Below are 16,699 nucleotides of genomic sequence, written 5' to 3' on the forward strand. Positions count from 1 at the left end.
GCTCAGCTGCTACAGTATTTCATTGAGGCAATTAATTTTTCTGCCTCAGGGATCAAAATGCAAAATGAATGACTGAACAGGTGAGTTTGCACCTCTAGAATTGGACATGGAACTTGCAAATGGAAATTCAGTAAGACTACATTAGGAGAGCAGACATGTCAAGTAGCTCCCAAAGGAGAACTGCTTTGTCATCTGTGTGATGATTATTAATGAGAATTAAAGGATGATCATTTTAGGGTACTGAATTAAAATTGAGTTTCTTACAGGTGTACAGATGTTGAAACAGTGCTTTTTCAAAGGCTAATGGGACTTCCAGTATTAAAATGAATGTTCATCTCTTAGAGGTAAAGAAGATAAGGTATAAAAAAATCTGTTGGGTGAAAGAAGTATCTGAGAAACTTTGGACAAAAGAAAAAGGAAATAGACTGCCAAGAGAAAGTATGACACCTGTAATTCAGGTGGAGTCTTGCATTACAGTGATGTGATTTTAGTAGTCTGAAGTATTTTTATATTTTGTAATTCTTGCATATATGTCTTATGCAAACTGCCATAATTTAAATTGTGTTTTGACATGACTGTATGATTCATTGATGCAGGAATAAGCTTGCCCTACCAAAAGTTTCCTAACAAAGATATCTGTGTAATGGTAGAATGTGTAACATTTGTCAGCTCTCTTAGAAATTCAGGAAAATAGTTGTTCTAATTTTCAGAATAAAATATTTCTTGCTTGTACTGCAATTAAAAGCCCTAGTCTAAACAACAGGAATTAAGAGAAAAGCTAGTTTTCTAAGTGACTTAAAAGGCTCTGCTTATTCTACTGAAGCACCTGTGAGCGAAAGGAAGAACTCTTATGCTCAGATGTAGACTGAAATCCTGGGAAGTTTGAAAAGCTTCTACTGGAGCTACTAAAGAGGAGCCAAGAGAATCAACTTGAAGTACAAATACTTGACTCCAGCTGAGAGCAAGGATACAGTGTATCAATGCTCTTTGCAGAGCAGATTTTTGGTTTTGAAAACTGCAAACAATTATATCACGGCATGAGATATCCTCTGTCTGAAGCAACTGATTGACCTGGCCACAGCCCAGAGTGTCAGAGTCCACCTCCTCTGCTCTTTGGCAAATCTGTACCTCAATAGCGTAGATCAGTTAAGCCTTTTTGTGTCCTGCTTCCAGGCTGTCTGCTTGGGGAGTGGTAAAGGCTTCAGTCTGGGAGAGATGACCAGGATACAGGGGCTTTCAGCACTGTTCATGCCCTGTCCGGGATACTGTGCTTTAGAACAATAACAGTCCTGGTATATTTGAGGACCCTTCATCAAAAGAATGATGACTAGGTCTAGATCCGTCTTGTATATTCCTAAAATACTGTGGTTCGCTCTAAGAAACATAATTCCATCATTCTAGTTAACCCAAAAAGTCAGCTCCACAATCTGAACAACATCTGGAGTGTTCCCTTTTGAAATAATGGAGCCTTTCCTTTTGAATTCTTAAATAATTTAAAATAATGTCTGCATGTCTTAAGACATGTAATGTACTAATTAATACACCTTCAAATAGTTTTTTTCCCATTACATTAAATATTTATTTTCTATTGTTGCAGACCAAAGTCAGTTCCCTTACATAAAATGTTATAAAAGTAAATTTAGAAGAGTTGATAGTGCTCTAGTGTCAGCTTTGTGTATTATATGTCTTTTCTGAATCTGGAACAAAACACAAATTACTTTTTTTTTCTGGATGATTACACATTTATGTACTATTAATCTGGCAATATGTCTCTTGCACCCCCTAGCAGTATTTTAATCTCTGAAATGTGTAATATTTAGCAAAGAAATCACTGTTTTTTTCTGAAATAAGCACAATTCCTCTTTGTGTAAAGCACAGCATCCATCCAGACAGTGCATGACACTAAGTATTGGCAGTATCAAAGGAAAAAGAGAGAGGTCATTTCTACAGCAGAGTAGAAACTATCCAAAAAATCTGTGGGAATAAACAAGTAGAAGAGACCTAGATATGTCTCTTACATGTTCAAAGTCCTTATTTACTTGTTTTATATATATTTGGTTGAACCTGCAGTACTTTTACAAAATACATAGTGCCAGGGAAAACTAAACATGCACATCCGGGACATAACAATTTTGAAAATGACAGGTTCTGCCCTCTGGCAGCCAGGACCTCCAAGGGCTGCCAGAGAGCACATTGCTGAGAGCAGCAGATGAGGAAACCTGGGGGAAGTGTTGTGTTTGGAAATTTCTGACAGAGAAACATTTGTAGCAGCTCCTTGAAAATACCTTTTTCAAAGGAGAAATGAGCAAGGTAAAACATTCCCATTCTAAGTACACCCTTTGGAGGAATGGGTCTGAAGGGGGAGCATGAGATACACTGAAGGAAGCAGAGAAGAGCATCCTACTGGAGTGAATTTCCAAAGCCTAGGAGAAAATAAGCAAATGTCTAGCATGGCAACATTTGTGCTCCAGGGACATATAAAGCCCAAAATATCTGGAAGAATATGACCCAGGATGGGGTGTAGCTACTGAGAGGGAAGGAGCCCAGACTGGTGGATCTTGTAGTGTTCACAAATCACAGAGAGGGTAAGGTTGAAAGGGGGCACAGTGAGTCGCCTGGTCCAACCTCAAAGCTCAAACAGGGTCATTTTAGACCAGCAGGTCTGTCCCCAGCCTGCACTGGTTATTCTTCCTGAGGTGCAGGACCCTGCATTTGCCTTTGCTGCACTTTCAGATGGCTCTTCTCTGCCCCTATCTCCAGCCTGTCAAGGTCCTTCTGAAGAGCTGCACAAAGCATGCAGGTAGGCAGGAGATTCTTGAGGAAAGGGCTTTGTTAAAATAGACAAGCAGGTGGAAAGAGGTTAAAGATAACACAGCTAGACTGGAAAACCAAGTTTATGTGATAGGATAACACGAGATTGCAACTATTCTGAAGAACTCAAGGGAAGAAGGAAAGGAAAAGAGTCAGAATGGTTGTAATGTCAGCCTCATTTAGGCACAGAAAGTACTTCTAAAGTTATGGTGGTGACTGGTTGTGATCAGTCTGCACATAAATATGATTTTCTTGGTTGTCAATGCTGATGTAAAATCAAACTTAACTCCAAGTAACAGTAACAGGAAAAAAAACCCACAGAAAAACTAGACACCTAGTCATCAACAGCCTCAGTATATTCAGAGATACCAGAACTCCCCAAAGAATACACAGATCCAGCTAAAACAAATTCGGATAGATACAGGCAGGAAATCTTTGGAAAAACAATACCACAGAACATATGGGGATGTTTTACTTATGTTTAATGTTGTTTTATACTACCTTATAAAGAAAGGTAAGCTGTTTCACAGATGTTAGCTGCTTATATCAACTAGTTATGACAGTGGTCTGAATACAATTTTCTGAGCAATTTGAACCATTTCTTTTCATGTTCTGATTTCTACAGATGCCACTGTTCTTTAGACCTACTATTGATTATATACCCAACATTACTATATCAGGTTCTAAGGCAATTTTGTAATACATACAATACTTCTTCTGTCTGAACAAAATAAAAATATTTTTATTGCACTTAAAAACCAATTCTGTTTGTAAAATTGACTTACAGAATTTTGCTGATTGTAAGGGGTTTTTATTAGTCTAATCCCATTAGTATTATCAAAATATAAACAAAAAAGTAAGAAAAAGTAAGCTCATTTTATTGCTCTTAGCCGTCCTGATAATTAAAAAATTAACAACCCAGAAGAAGTTGAATCTTTTAATCTTTAAGCAGATTTCAGTCATGTCCTTTTGCCTAAAATAAGCACATAATTGGCATGAACAATAAGATTTTAACAAGCTTAGAGTAAATTGCTGTTATGACCTGTACCTGAAAAGCATTGTCACTGTTTAATCTTATACCTTCATACCCTTCAATTTTAATACTGTGTTTGAATGTGTTTGTACTTACAGTCAGAACAAGGTGTCAAACCATTATGGAGCTCTAGGTGTAGCAAATTCAGACTGCTTGCTTTTTTAGAACATCCTTCTTAGAACAGTGTTTGTGTTTAAAACTCTTTAAAATCTGTATTAATCCATGCTTTTATAATTAATTCTTCTGAATCCAGGGAAATAAAAATAGCCAGGAAATAAGTATGCTGCGAATCACACATGTATGACTACAGTCTCTTGCAGCATTAGTACAGTAGTCTCTGTTACAATGTTTGAGGAAAGTCCAAGAGTGTCAGCAAATGATTAAAGTTATGTATCATCTTAGCATGATGAACAAATTAAGTGAAAAATTCCAAGGGAATAGCACCATTTATATATGCACCCATTTTCTTTGTGTTGATCCATTATTGGACAAACATTTGCACAAAAATGTCATGTTGACCTCATGAGTAATCCTCATTACTGGTCAAGGGAGACCAGTCATAAGTAGCAAGAATTCTTTGTCCAGCTAGAGAGTTCATATAAGTCTTTCAGGCACATCAGTAAGAAAATGCTGGTTAATCAATTTAGCATTGTCTTAAAAAAAACCCCAGATACAGAATTTAGTATTGATAGGAGAAAAATGCAAATGTCTTTAATAAAAATGTCAGCATGAAGAGAAAGCTGGATGTTACTGAAAAGGAATTTTCCCCAATGTATTTTACTTCTGCTGTTGAGAAAGCTGTGACAAAGAAAAATGTTTAGCTTCCCTTCATCCAAGGTCCACATAAAAATGGCAAGAGCCCAAACAGTTAAAAATAGAGGGATTATCCAAGCCTTTAGATTAAAAGAGCTTGTTTCCTGATTGCCACATATGTTCTTTCTTAGACCAGGTGCTTGTATTCCTACATAAAATATTTCAGATCCACTTTTCCACTGCTGATAAAGTATCTAAAAACTTCATTGTCCTGTGGCAGAGTGCTACTAAATGTGCAGCACAAATATTTGTTATCTATCTTGCCAGAGCAATTTACAAAAACAGCAAGGTACAACAAAATGTTGTTAGAATTGATAATATGTAAAGAATTAAACAGAGTATCCAAATGTTCTATGGACAAGTTTCCATGCCCAGATATTTTTATGTTCTCTTAAAAAATTAGTACAGAACTACATATCATGTAGTTCATGGCTTGATCAATTATAGTGCTTAGCGTGCAAGTAAAACTGTGGAATTTGCCTTCCTTCCTTGGACTACTGCAAAAGGCATAGGTGTGGCAGGTCACGCCTTAAGAACTTTAAAATTTCAGCAAAATGTAGTTGAACTATATCCACAGGATGAGAGTAGAAAATAGCTGTAAAATCTACTGTAAGTCAATTACTGCTATTATGACTCAAAAGAATATAAAGTTTCTCTTCTTTTTCTTCTCTTTGTCCACACCAATACAAACCTGGAGATAAGATACTGTGAGAATAATATTTATTGCTCTGGGCATATATCCTAAGGGTTCAAGAAGTGAAAAAATTAAAAATCATGAACTGAAGATAGACTTATTTCTTAATTATGGCCAAACCCTTATGAACTTTTTTTCAGAGGCATTTAAAAAAGGGAAAACAGGATGACTTAATTTTATAGATCACCTTGAATTCTAAGTATTCCTGGACAAGATTCAAACCCAGATCTATGACAGCCATAGAAAAATGATGAATTGTTGGTTATCTGATGCAATATGATTAATTCTCTATGTGGGAGACGATCTATTTCTATTCCACTTTCTATATAGGTTTTAGTTATTTGTTGTATCGTCTTTCTGATGAGAATCTTGGCTTATAATGCTGGTGCTTCCCAAGTTCACAAGAAGATACTTACCATTTATGTGAAAGTAAAAATTGCTTTTTAAAGTAATAAAAATGTCCTAAGCTTCCTCCTTCAGAGAACTTAAGCTTTCTTCCATCCGTATTTATATTACAGGCAGAGCTGAGGAACTGTGCAGTGTGATTGCAGGCCCCTTGGGCACACATATTACAGCACAAGCTGTAATTACCTCATCACATAAAATTTTTTTCCACATCACTCTGCCAATGTAGAGAACAAAGAGGGCTTGAGGGTAAAATATAGAGGTAGTGAAGAAAACTTAGTTTCCCTCATCTACTAGAGAAGTTGGAAGATGCACTGTGAATAAGATTGGGAACTGCACAGTGAGAAAACAGTTTCATGGTTAAGAGAGTGGAGTGCTGTCAGAAGAAAGGATAAAATCCCTACTCCTGTTGCAGAATTTGCATATGATGCAACCAAGTCCCAAAAAGCTAACAAAATTATCTTTAAGCAGGCATTTCATATTTTCTAGGTGCTCAGCTTAGCACCTTCAGGTTTATGTTGCTGGAGTGCTAGGCACCTATGGCTGTATTGAAGTTACACTTTCAGCCCATTCCTCCTTCTAAAATGCTCAGTGACTGGAATTTTTGGTGTCACGCACTCCAGCCTACAGATTTCTTCTCCTGATGGATAGCAGAGTCCATTAAGAATATAAGGTAAAGGACAAGAGAAGAGACAAGAGAAAATAGAAGTTCTTTATATTCTTGAGCTATATTAATTTACTTGCTTGTTGGAAATCACTAGCTAGTTTATATCTAGCTATCATGAGCGTCTTTTAAAGTTTGTGTATTTAAAAGTTTAAAAAATGGTAGAATATTATCAAAATATTATTAACAACTTCATATATATCATCTAGAAGACAGAAACACACTTATGACCAACATTAGTAACATTATTTTCTATTTGAACACAACTTCCTCATTTACCTGAGAACCATTTGAAATTTATACATCCTCTAATATCTATTACAGCAGTTGTACAAACCAGCAGATGTTTTATGAAGAACGTGAAAGCAAAAGCTACCCTAAAATAGTATAAAATTTGGCAGTACTCATCAAGAAAGTAGGACAAACTATGTAGTTACTTCAATTCCAGGGATTAGTAAACTAAAATGTAAATATATTGATGAGTGTGAATTTATACAGAATCCAAATCTGTCAAGATTTTGAAGCAACTATAGCTGATGAAGAATAAACTGAAATGTGTACCCTGTATCACATAGACTGCACATTGCCAAACTGTTTACCACACTCCTACCTGGCTAAAAGCCAGTATGATCCCTAAATAGCTAGAGTACGATTTATGAAACACCTTTCATATTATACTGCATGACACCAGCAAAGCCCCTGCAGTTCAGCAATTGGCTGGTCTCCAAGAGGAGGAAAAGGAGAGGCTACCCAGTCCAGCCTCCTGTGCATGGTAGCATGAACTGGCCTCCTTCCACCCATCTATCTTTGAGCCCAACCTCCAGCTACCCTTTGCTGCACATTTGTGGTCATTTCACTGATAGGCTGTAAGAAAATAGTATTAAACACTGACAGAGTGAGGAAGGATTTTGTGCTTAGATTCCCTTTACAGGAGAATCTGGAAGCCAGTTTCAGGACCAGATTCACTCTGGAATTTGTTTTGCTTTTGCTTTGTAGCAAAAGAGAATGTCATCTTAAGTACGAAGGATTTTATATGAAAAAACAGATCAGGAAGCTTCATGTTCCACATATGCTGAGAAAGGCTGTTCAGCTCTACAGTTACTTGCAGAAGCTGGAAATTCCCAGCAAACTGTGGCAAGCTGTGCCTGGTTATGGAGATCACAGGAGTCTGAGAAGGAAACCCAGGACTATGAGAGGTGAGCAATGCTGGTTGTTAAACTGCAGCTAGTCTGGATAAAAAAAAAAATCAGACAAACATTCTTGTAAGTAAGTTATTTGAGTCCCTGAAGGAATTAATTTTCAAAAAGTTCTACAAAATAAGAAGTAGCTTTGCCCGTCTAAAAAAAAAATCTCGAATTGGTTGTTTACTCATAACCAAGCTGGCAAAAACTAGCAGTCATGATTCCATCACTATCAGAACTTCTGGGAAAAAGTCTCATCAAAAGCCTATGTCAACTATGTCTTTCCAGGCACAGGTACCTTTACCTATCGGCTTTTTTGCACTGATAATTCAAGGGGACAAGTTTTTTCTCTGATTTGTTGTAAAAAACAACTCAGCTTCAATTAAGTTTCTGTTTCTGGACAGTAATTCCTGCATACAAAAGATTTTTAAATTGAGAAAAGTTGAGTAAGAAATTGCTATAATCCCAAAGCTAGAAGAATCTATGAAAAACAACCACTTGTAGATACAACTACAGATGCCTTAACATCTGTATAGATATATACAGATAAATATCAGTTAGATTCTTTTTATCATTCCTAGTCATTATTTTTTTTTCAATTAACAGCAATGACTTTTCCAAATAATTTTTCTTTATTTCACTTTAGGAAAATGTATGTGGCTATTACATTCAGGAATACCCAGAAGATGGTAATTTCTACAGAATATTTATTAAAATTATTTCATAGCATTTGGATTGTGGAAGAGTTTTTGCCAGAAGAGCAATTTCCTGAGGTGTATTAAAAATACTAGCACTTAATTTTGAAGCTCATTGCCTGGGATTCATAAATAGATTGGTATCGTTACTTGATATAATTACAGCTGTGGGCATCAATTTCTTGTCTGAAGAAGCACATAATTTTAAAATGACAATGAAAGGAAAACAGGGAAGCTAGTCTGCACTTTTCTAAATCTCTTCATGGACAGTGTTAAAGACAAGATAACTCTTTTCAAAAAAAATTAAATTTGCCAGTAAGGCATCATTCATTTATAAACTGGAAATATTTTTCACTGCATTTCAAATATCCAGTGGATGACATAATAATTATCACTGCAACAGGAGAAAGGACACAACGTCCTTTTTTAGGAATCTGGGAAATTTTACTTAAATATTTTTAGGGATTTGAGAGGGGAAAAGTATTCAAGTCATTTCAAGATAGCACAGCTTTTACATTTTTGCACTCCCCATACGAGAATATGATTCAACAGTTCTTCCTTCAGTCCATTAAGTGGTGTAAGGTCAGGATTAAAAAGTGTCCTGTACCCAAAAAAACCCCCAACCTATGTTATCTAGCAGCAATGCAGGATTTGAAAATTGTCCTGAGATTTCCTGCAAGAGCCCTGAAGAGTCAAGAGCAGTGCCCAAGATAATTTTTACCCACTTAGTTTACACTGCATACAAATTCACAGCAGACTGATCAGCAGCACAGCATGGTTCAGACAGTGATTTTTATCAAGATTCCCACCATTTCACAGTCAACAGACAAATGCAGCTGTATTTCTGGTTTGGACCAACTACTGCCCTTTTATACAGTTAAACTACAGGAAACTCAAAGATACTCCATTATTGTTTTCAGAAATACTAGCTGTGTTTTAAATGGGAGTAGCTGTTAGACCTTCTGCTTTCAAATGACACTACATGTATGGTATTTTCCTGATTAGGAGATATTTCATGCAAATACATACTAAGTTACTAAAAACCCCTCATTGATTCCCTTTGTTTTTCATAGGACAAATTATTAATTTGGCCCTCTCAAAACATCACTAACTCAGTAAGGCCCATATAAAATAATTTCTATTTGCCATTTCTGCTGGTACATAGTTTCAGTGAGTGTATGGGAGATGTAACTGCACATACCTTCTGTCTGTAGGATACAGCTCCACAGTAATAACATCTAGAGAGTTCCATGCTGAGATGGTGAGGCCATTGTAGAGGCACAGCATACCTATCATCATGGATTCGCTGGTCCCAAACCACAGGAAAAAACAGCTGATGCCAGAAAGAACCATGGAACCACCTAGGTACAAGGCAGGTGAAACAAACATGTAGTGGAGTTGTATATAAAGAATAACCTTTGTTTTGCCTTATATTTCTATGCACACAGTGTAGCTAAATAAGTGACCCAAATATTTGAGTTAAAAACCAAAGAGACCTCCTCCACTGGTAAGGCCAGACAGAAAGACAAATGTTGAAGAAAGGAGGTCACAGAAAAAGATATGACTTCTCACATATCAAAATACATCACAAAGTATTAGGTCGGAAGCCTCTTTGAATTCCCAAAGCAAGATGCCTGAGCAAAACTACTCCCATTATTCTTAGTTGATCATCTTTTGCAATTACATGAAACGTGTTCATATATTATAATAAAAATGCTGTATTTATTTTCATGTATTTATATAGGGATATTGTCCTAGAAAATAATGACAATGAACTACCACATAGTTATTTAAGCAAATTGAAAACAGATTTCTCATTGTAGACAATCCACAGGAGATACCTTTCAACTGTGTTCCTATGCAAAATAGATAACAGACAAAGAACAGCTGATACTTTCCAGGAGCTGCTCCACTAGCTGAGGGTCACCTGTGCACACCTTTCCTTCCTTTCAGCTTGAGCAAAGATAAACCAATGGTCATCAGCCTCCAAAATCTCATTCTAAATGCCTAGAATTTAGAATTTAGACCATGGTCTTGTAATATCTGTGGAAGAGCAACTACAGGTGGCTACAGATCCCTTTTTTCCCTAGAGTTTCAAAACTGGGGGCTTTTAAAAATAGTATTTATGATGGCACACAAATGACATATCTGCAGAAATAATGTTTTTCATTTCTCTAGCCAAATTCCTTGAAAAGAGGACATGTTACTTTTGATGTTCCCTGTACCAAAGTGAAGCCCCTACCTAGCATCGTTAACCGTCCTATTCTATCCATCAGGAGAGCAGACACAATATTTCCTGGTAACACTGCCAAAGTTCCCAGGAAATTAACAAAGTAGATCCAGTAGGCACTGTAGTCATCATCAAAAGAAATCTGGCATCCTGTCCTGATGTGAAAAAATGTGCAATTTATCAATTCACTGTCAACAAATTTATACTGCTCGAGATCTGTGGAAAGAAGAAAAAGAATAATTTCAGCTAACAGCCAACTCTATGTGCAACTTTTGATTAAAAACATTTCAAATTCAAGCAAATGTAATGACAACTTGGAGCTTTCACAGCTTTGCAAAAAGGGCACTAGTTACTGCTGGTAATTTTGATAGTTTTTACCTTACTAGAAAAATTTGCAAAGCTCTTGAAAAGGACCAACTAAAGCCTGGAATTAGGAAGTTTTAGTACTATATGTTACCCTGGCTGGACTGTATTTGGTTAAGGCCTTTCAGCACCAGCTGGTCTTCCATAAAATGTGCTAGGTATCTGCAAGTTTCTATTACTCAGTCTTTCTCAGTATCTGGCCTGCTATTTCCTGATGAGACTGTCAACTGTGGTCAGTTTGGTTTGACTTCCTTTAAGGGAAATATTCCCGTGGAATTTAGTTTAAACTGATTTTAGTTCCTGAGAAGGCCTCATGGTCTTCAGCTTGTCCATAGATGAGTTACTCTATGTAGTTGATTCTTCTGCCAATACCATTCCAGAGAACTACCCCTGTATTCCTTTTATTTTCCCATTCCTTTTGTCAGCCTTATAAACCTGAACCAAGAACACCTTCCTTCCACATTAAAGTCATTGCTTGCTCTGAAACCCAGGTCTGTTACTGTTATGTCTGCTGTAGTTACAGGAAAGTGGGAAGAAGTGCCCCATCTTTTCAACAAGCTTGGTTGTCCATGTTCTACTTTGAGTTATGTTTTATTAAACTGGAAAAAAGTAAGTCTTCTGTTTAAACATACGAAAATATGGATTCATATTTTTGTCACAATACTTAGGAGATTTGGAACGAATATAGACCAGGTAATTTGAATCCTATACTCAGATTCCCCTGCCACAGCAAGCAGAATGAACAAAGTATTTCACCAGACCCTTTTGCACTACATAAAAATACAGTAGTTAAAGCTACCAGTAAAATGGTAAATGCATTTTCTTCTGTCCAGACTGAATCTCTTTGGAGACAGTTGAAATCAAAGATGAAAAATAAATCACTTATTATGTGAATAAAATAAATAATTCATTTTCTGAGGCACTATTAGGCCTGCAGTATCTCTTGTGTAGTGAGATCCATTCACTTCTCTGTTGTAACAAGCTAGCTGCTTTTTATAAATTATTATGATTATGATTATGATTATGATTATGATTATACTACAAGAGGACTTCTTGTATGTCTTATTGGAAATCCAGAAATTAGAAATGTAAGATGAAAACATGCAGCTGACCAATGGGCATTTGAGGCTGTTTCTCATACCTGTGTTGTAGAAGGTGGTATTCACGAAAGTACAGTTCCTGAAGTATGTGTTCAGTGAAGTGATGTCTTCAAAAACACAGTTCTTAAAAAGTGAATCTTCAAAGGTTACTGATTTAAACTTCATCATAATAAACCTGCCCAATGCAAAGAATTGCTGTCAATTTACCTTCATAGTTTTGAAATAGCAACAGATGCAGCTGTTTATATCTAAAAAAATCTCAATCCCAGTAACAATGGTTCCTTTGATGCATTTTGCAGATGTGATTAATGATTAACTAGTTCTAGAATACTATTGCTCAGAAGAATTAGTAAGACAAATAACACCACGTAGTTACTGGCCCAATTTGGTAATATAATTTATTTGATAATATTTCTGTTGTTACTTGTCCTTAATCATCAATCAAAACCAATGTAATGAAATTCATGAGACAGCCTTGTGAAATCACAATTGCTAGTAATTTGACATTACACCTGGAAACAGGGAGATCATGCTTCAGATATTGAGTCCCTGGGAATAAACAAACACTAGCTAATACCAACAAGCTGAAAATAAAGAATTTTTAAAAGAATCTTGATTTGTCAGAAGAGCACACTGGTTACTGGGTTAGGCTCAAATGCAAAACATACAGGTGTTAAGCATTGTTTTCACAAATGGCTATAACATGAATAAAAAGTTACATTGCCAGTTACACAGCTAGACATCTAACTGTAAGTATGCCCTCATTAATTCTGTGCCTATGGATGCAATTATAGTGATAATTACTATGTACATAAAACATAAAAAATTTGCTGTCAGCTTTATTTATGAACATCCTCCTTCCTACTGACTCTCATTTAACCTAGATTTTATCAAAATAAAATTAGAAAAATCAGAGACAAATTATATTACTTACAGTGACTTTCTACCCCCATGTCATTAGACTAAAACAATGCTTTTTTGAGTAAGACTTTTTTAGTAAAATTCTACCAAATAACATGATTATGCTAACATCAGCAACCATAACAAATATGTGGAATGGCATAATTATTTTTGTGATGTCTTTTATTTCACACGAAGGTGTGGAAAAAAAGGGCAGTTTTTGCTTCCAAACACAGATCCAACCTTATTCTAATCAAACCTAGTGTCACTAGCTAAGTATGATTCTTCTAAGAAGAGTAATAGTAGGAATAGGAACACAAAAAATATGCTATCTACAAAGGAGCAGGAATTAAATTCTCTCACGAATAAATTTGTTGGAACCACATCTTTATGAGAAAGGAGAGAAAAAGCTAGTATTTATCACACTAAGTGACTTACTAACCAATGAATTCTTTTTTTGTATTGGTCAGAAGAATTGTGTTTTCAGCCCATTAGTTTTAGTTACTATATAATTTCTCATTTGTGACAGACTGATTAAAATCAGGCTGGAGTTACTCATTATCATTTTTCATACAGCACTTTCCACTCTAAAATGTAGACTAGTTCCAGAAGAGAACAAAGAAAATACAGTGACTAGATTAGTCAGTTAAAACAAAAATGACGGAACTACATGTTCTACATTCTTCTGATGCACTTTTTACCTTCATACAGGAAGTATGTGACTACATTAAAATTGGTGTCACAATGATTTGAATTAAAACCCAACAGAAAAGCAATGTATTAAAAAGTCAAGTATTGATGGATCTTCTCATTAAGAAAGAACATGAAGGAAACAGTGAGATTGAAGGTGAGTAGGGTATTGAAACATTTATGAAGCAAGGATATTAAATAGGTTCATATCTCCTGGAAAATGTTTTGTGAATCCCAAATAAGTCTCAGAGGCATATTAAATTTGCACATTAGAAAGAGTACATTACTGATTTACTATAAATTAATGTTAGATTTAGTGTTTTACAAGAATATTCTGTTTAAATTGATACAACCTCAGTTACAGACAGTTCTCTGATTTTAGGAGAACATCTACATTCTGGAAAGAAGTGGGACTTGGAAGCTATGGCTAGGTTGAAAATTACATAACAGCCATTTTTTTCTTCTATACATAAACCTTTAACTATGTCAAAACTCAAGCACTACTACTAAATCATCACAAAATCAATTTTATTCACTTACATATAGATTTTCGTATGGAAATAATAATTACTTATTATCATGCCTTCCAGCAGACTATTCACATGGTTGGTGTGTACATTTCTTAATAGAAACCAGATATCTAAACCAGCTGTGTTTAATTTTCCCCTAAGTTATCTAGTTATTTGTGAAGTCCAGATATAGCCTTAATATATTTGCCTTTGGCTAAATAATCACAAAAGGCATTGCCAGGGTGGTGTTTCCCGTTTCAGAGCTGTTCATGCTTTTCATTGGTTTACAGTAACGTTTAGCTTTCATTTTTCTGTGATAAGATCCTAACCTCCCAATGTTCAGTCTGTTCACAGAAGTGTCTTTCATAAAAAAAAAAAAAAAAGAAGCAGCAACAGAGATGAAAGTACATCTTTTCCCAGCCCCCTACAATATACTGCATATGTTGGATCTGAAAACCTTTGAATCCCACTGTGAAAGGAAGTAAAATTGACGTAGGCTTTTTGGTCTGTTTTGCAGGAAGATGAGGAAGCTGGGTTTGCATGGTGGATCCTCACACAGGAATCACAAGGGCATGTACATTTCTTCCCATGCTCATGAGTCATAAGAAATTAAGAACAGAAATAAATATTCACTAAAAGGTAACAAAACCATCTATCATTACTTCATGGAAAAAAACAGGTTATTAGGATGAGCTCTAAAACATGCATCTGTTTATTCCAACTAAGTCAAGATATTAGGAAACCTCTAGACCTGTCATTGATGTATTCTCCATTGCTGTGAATCTGATTTTCCAGTGTGAAGTTGAAGACGAAATGTGAGACTTCCTCGTTGCGGAAATGTTTCACTCGGGATGCATACTCATCTGACTGCAGATGTTTAATGACATCAGGAAACCAGACAGATAAGCCATAGTAGCTGTGGAAAACCAGAAAAACTTCAGGCACCAATCTCACTCATTCAGAAATCTGTGCGAGGTGTGAATGAGCAGCTCCCTTGGACACTTATGTGACTGAGCTGTTGCTCCATCAGAACAAAATCCTCCATAATATAGAATTATTGATAGATGCTGACACCAGAAGATGTCAGTTTTTCAAAGAAGGTATTCCTGATGAGTCAGGTTTGCAACCAAGAACAGACTAACTGACAAACACAGCCTTTTGTGGAAAGATCCTGAATAAAACAGATGATTATGGTGTCAGAAATTTACATGCAGATGATTTTTCTGTCTGTCAAGACTACAAAAAATGGTTAAATCTCAACCACTCTTACCCAAAAGACAGGGTGAACCACACAGCTGTAAGTTTGATTGTATTATCCTTCACTGGGTAGTTGAAGCATCTCATAAATGTCAACCAAATCTGTAAATCATTATGAAACACATTTATTTACATATCTTCATTTATTTTGAACAGTTTTCTTAAAGGCTAGAAGATATTTGATTCTTATTTACTTGCTTCTTCAGGGCATGAGAGAGAGCAAATCAGCTCTCTGGCCACACTTCTTTTAACGCAGGCCAGGATGTGATTTGCTTTCTCAGCTGCAAGCACATACTGTAGTCTCATATAAATTTTTTTTTTGCAACCAGGGTGGACTATGTACAAAAATTCAACCTTATTCTGATCACCCCAAACTTTCTTCATCTCTAGACAGCTTCATTTTACTTTTTCAAATAAACCAGGGATTGTCTCAGAAATGTTTTCTTCTCACTTCCCAGTATTAGACAAACTATATTCCATAATTAAGGATACAATCACAGTTTGATATATTGTAACCTACTATGGCTAGAAATTGATGCCTGCACTATATGAGGAAAATGTGGGAGTACCACAGGGTCAGAGACAGTGTAGTGGAACTGATTGAGAATGGTGTTCTCATCTCTCTCCCTCTCTTCTTGAGGAGAGGAGAGGAGAGGTGAGGAGAGGAGAGGAGAGGAGAGGAGAGGAGAGGAGAGGAGAGGAGAGGAGAGGAGAGGAGAGGAGAGGAGAGGAGAGGAGAGGAGAGGAGAGGAGAGGAGAGGAGAGGAGAGGAGAGGAGAGGAGAGGAGAGGAGAGGAGAGGAGAGGAGAGGAGAGGAGAGGAGAGGAGAGGAGAGGAGAGGAGAGGAGAGGAGAGGAGAGGAGAGGAGAGGAGAGGAGAGGAGAGGAGAGGAGAGGAGAGGAGAGGAGAGGAGAGGAGAGGAGAGGAGGAAATCTGTTCTCAGAGGCCCCAATATATATCATGCAGTGATGACTCTGACCCAGGATCTAGTCTAGTGATATAAGAAAGGATGTGAGCCAACCAAGCTGCAGTTCCTTGAAAGCTGGTTTAGTAATATAACGGCCAAATAATAATATTTTAGTCTTCAAGTGCTCCATTTTTGGTCAGTAATTGTAAAAGTAGGCAGGTTTTGGAATTTTTTCTTTTCCCTGGGGAAAATGTGACTTTTCCTAACAAAGTAATTTGTGACAAACCTCGCTTAACAGCACTTCATCATAGTTCTAGAGAGCTTGAAATGACAGATTTTTAATAGCTGTGAAAAGACAGTTTTGAACTTTTAAAAGATTAATTAATGAGGACTGTTTCAATTTTTGTTGCAAGGCTCAAAAGATACATCAAAAGATGTAATTTTGGT

The 16,699-nt window shown here is 36.3% G+C and overlaps 1 protein-coding gene across 2 annotated transcripts in view; it reads right to left on the bottom strand.

The window, feature by feature from the left end:
• The window catches only part of SV2C (synaptic vesicle glycoprotein 2C), a 119,509-nt gene that overhangs the window by 9,631 nt on the left and 93,179 nt on the right, over positions 1–16,699 (bottom strand). For both annotated transcript variants that reach the window (XM_036402723.2, XM_036402725.2), the window contains 5 exons: positions 15,359–15,447; positions 14,840–15,004; positions 12,031–12,164; positions 10,539–10,742; positions 9,498–9,657 (listed from right to left, as the gene is read on the bottom strand). In XM_036402723.2, the coding sequence (XP_036258616.1) occupies positions 9,498–9,657; positions 10,539–10,742; positions 12,031–12,164; positions 14,840–15,004; positions 15,359–15,447 (752 nt within the window). The remainder of the gene's footprint in view (positions 1–9,497; positions 9,658–10,538; positions 10,743–12,030; positions 12,165–14,839; positions 15,005–15,358; positions 15,448–16,699) is intronic.

Source organism: Molothrus ater, chromosome Z (genome assembly GCF_012460135.2).
Source record: "Molothrus ater isolate BHLD 08-10-18 breed brown headed cowbird chromosome Z, BPBGC_Mater_1.1, whole genome shotgun sequence".
NCBI lineage: Eukaryota > Metazoa > Chordata > Aves > Passeriformes > Icteridae > Molothrus > Molothrus ater.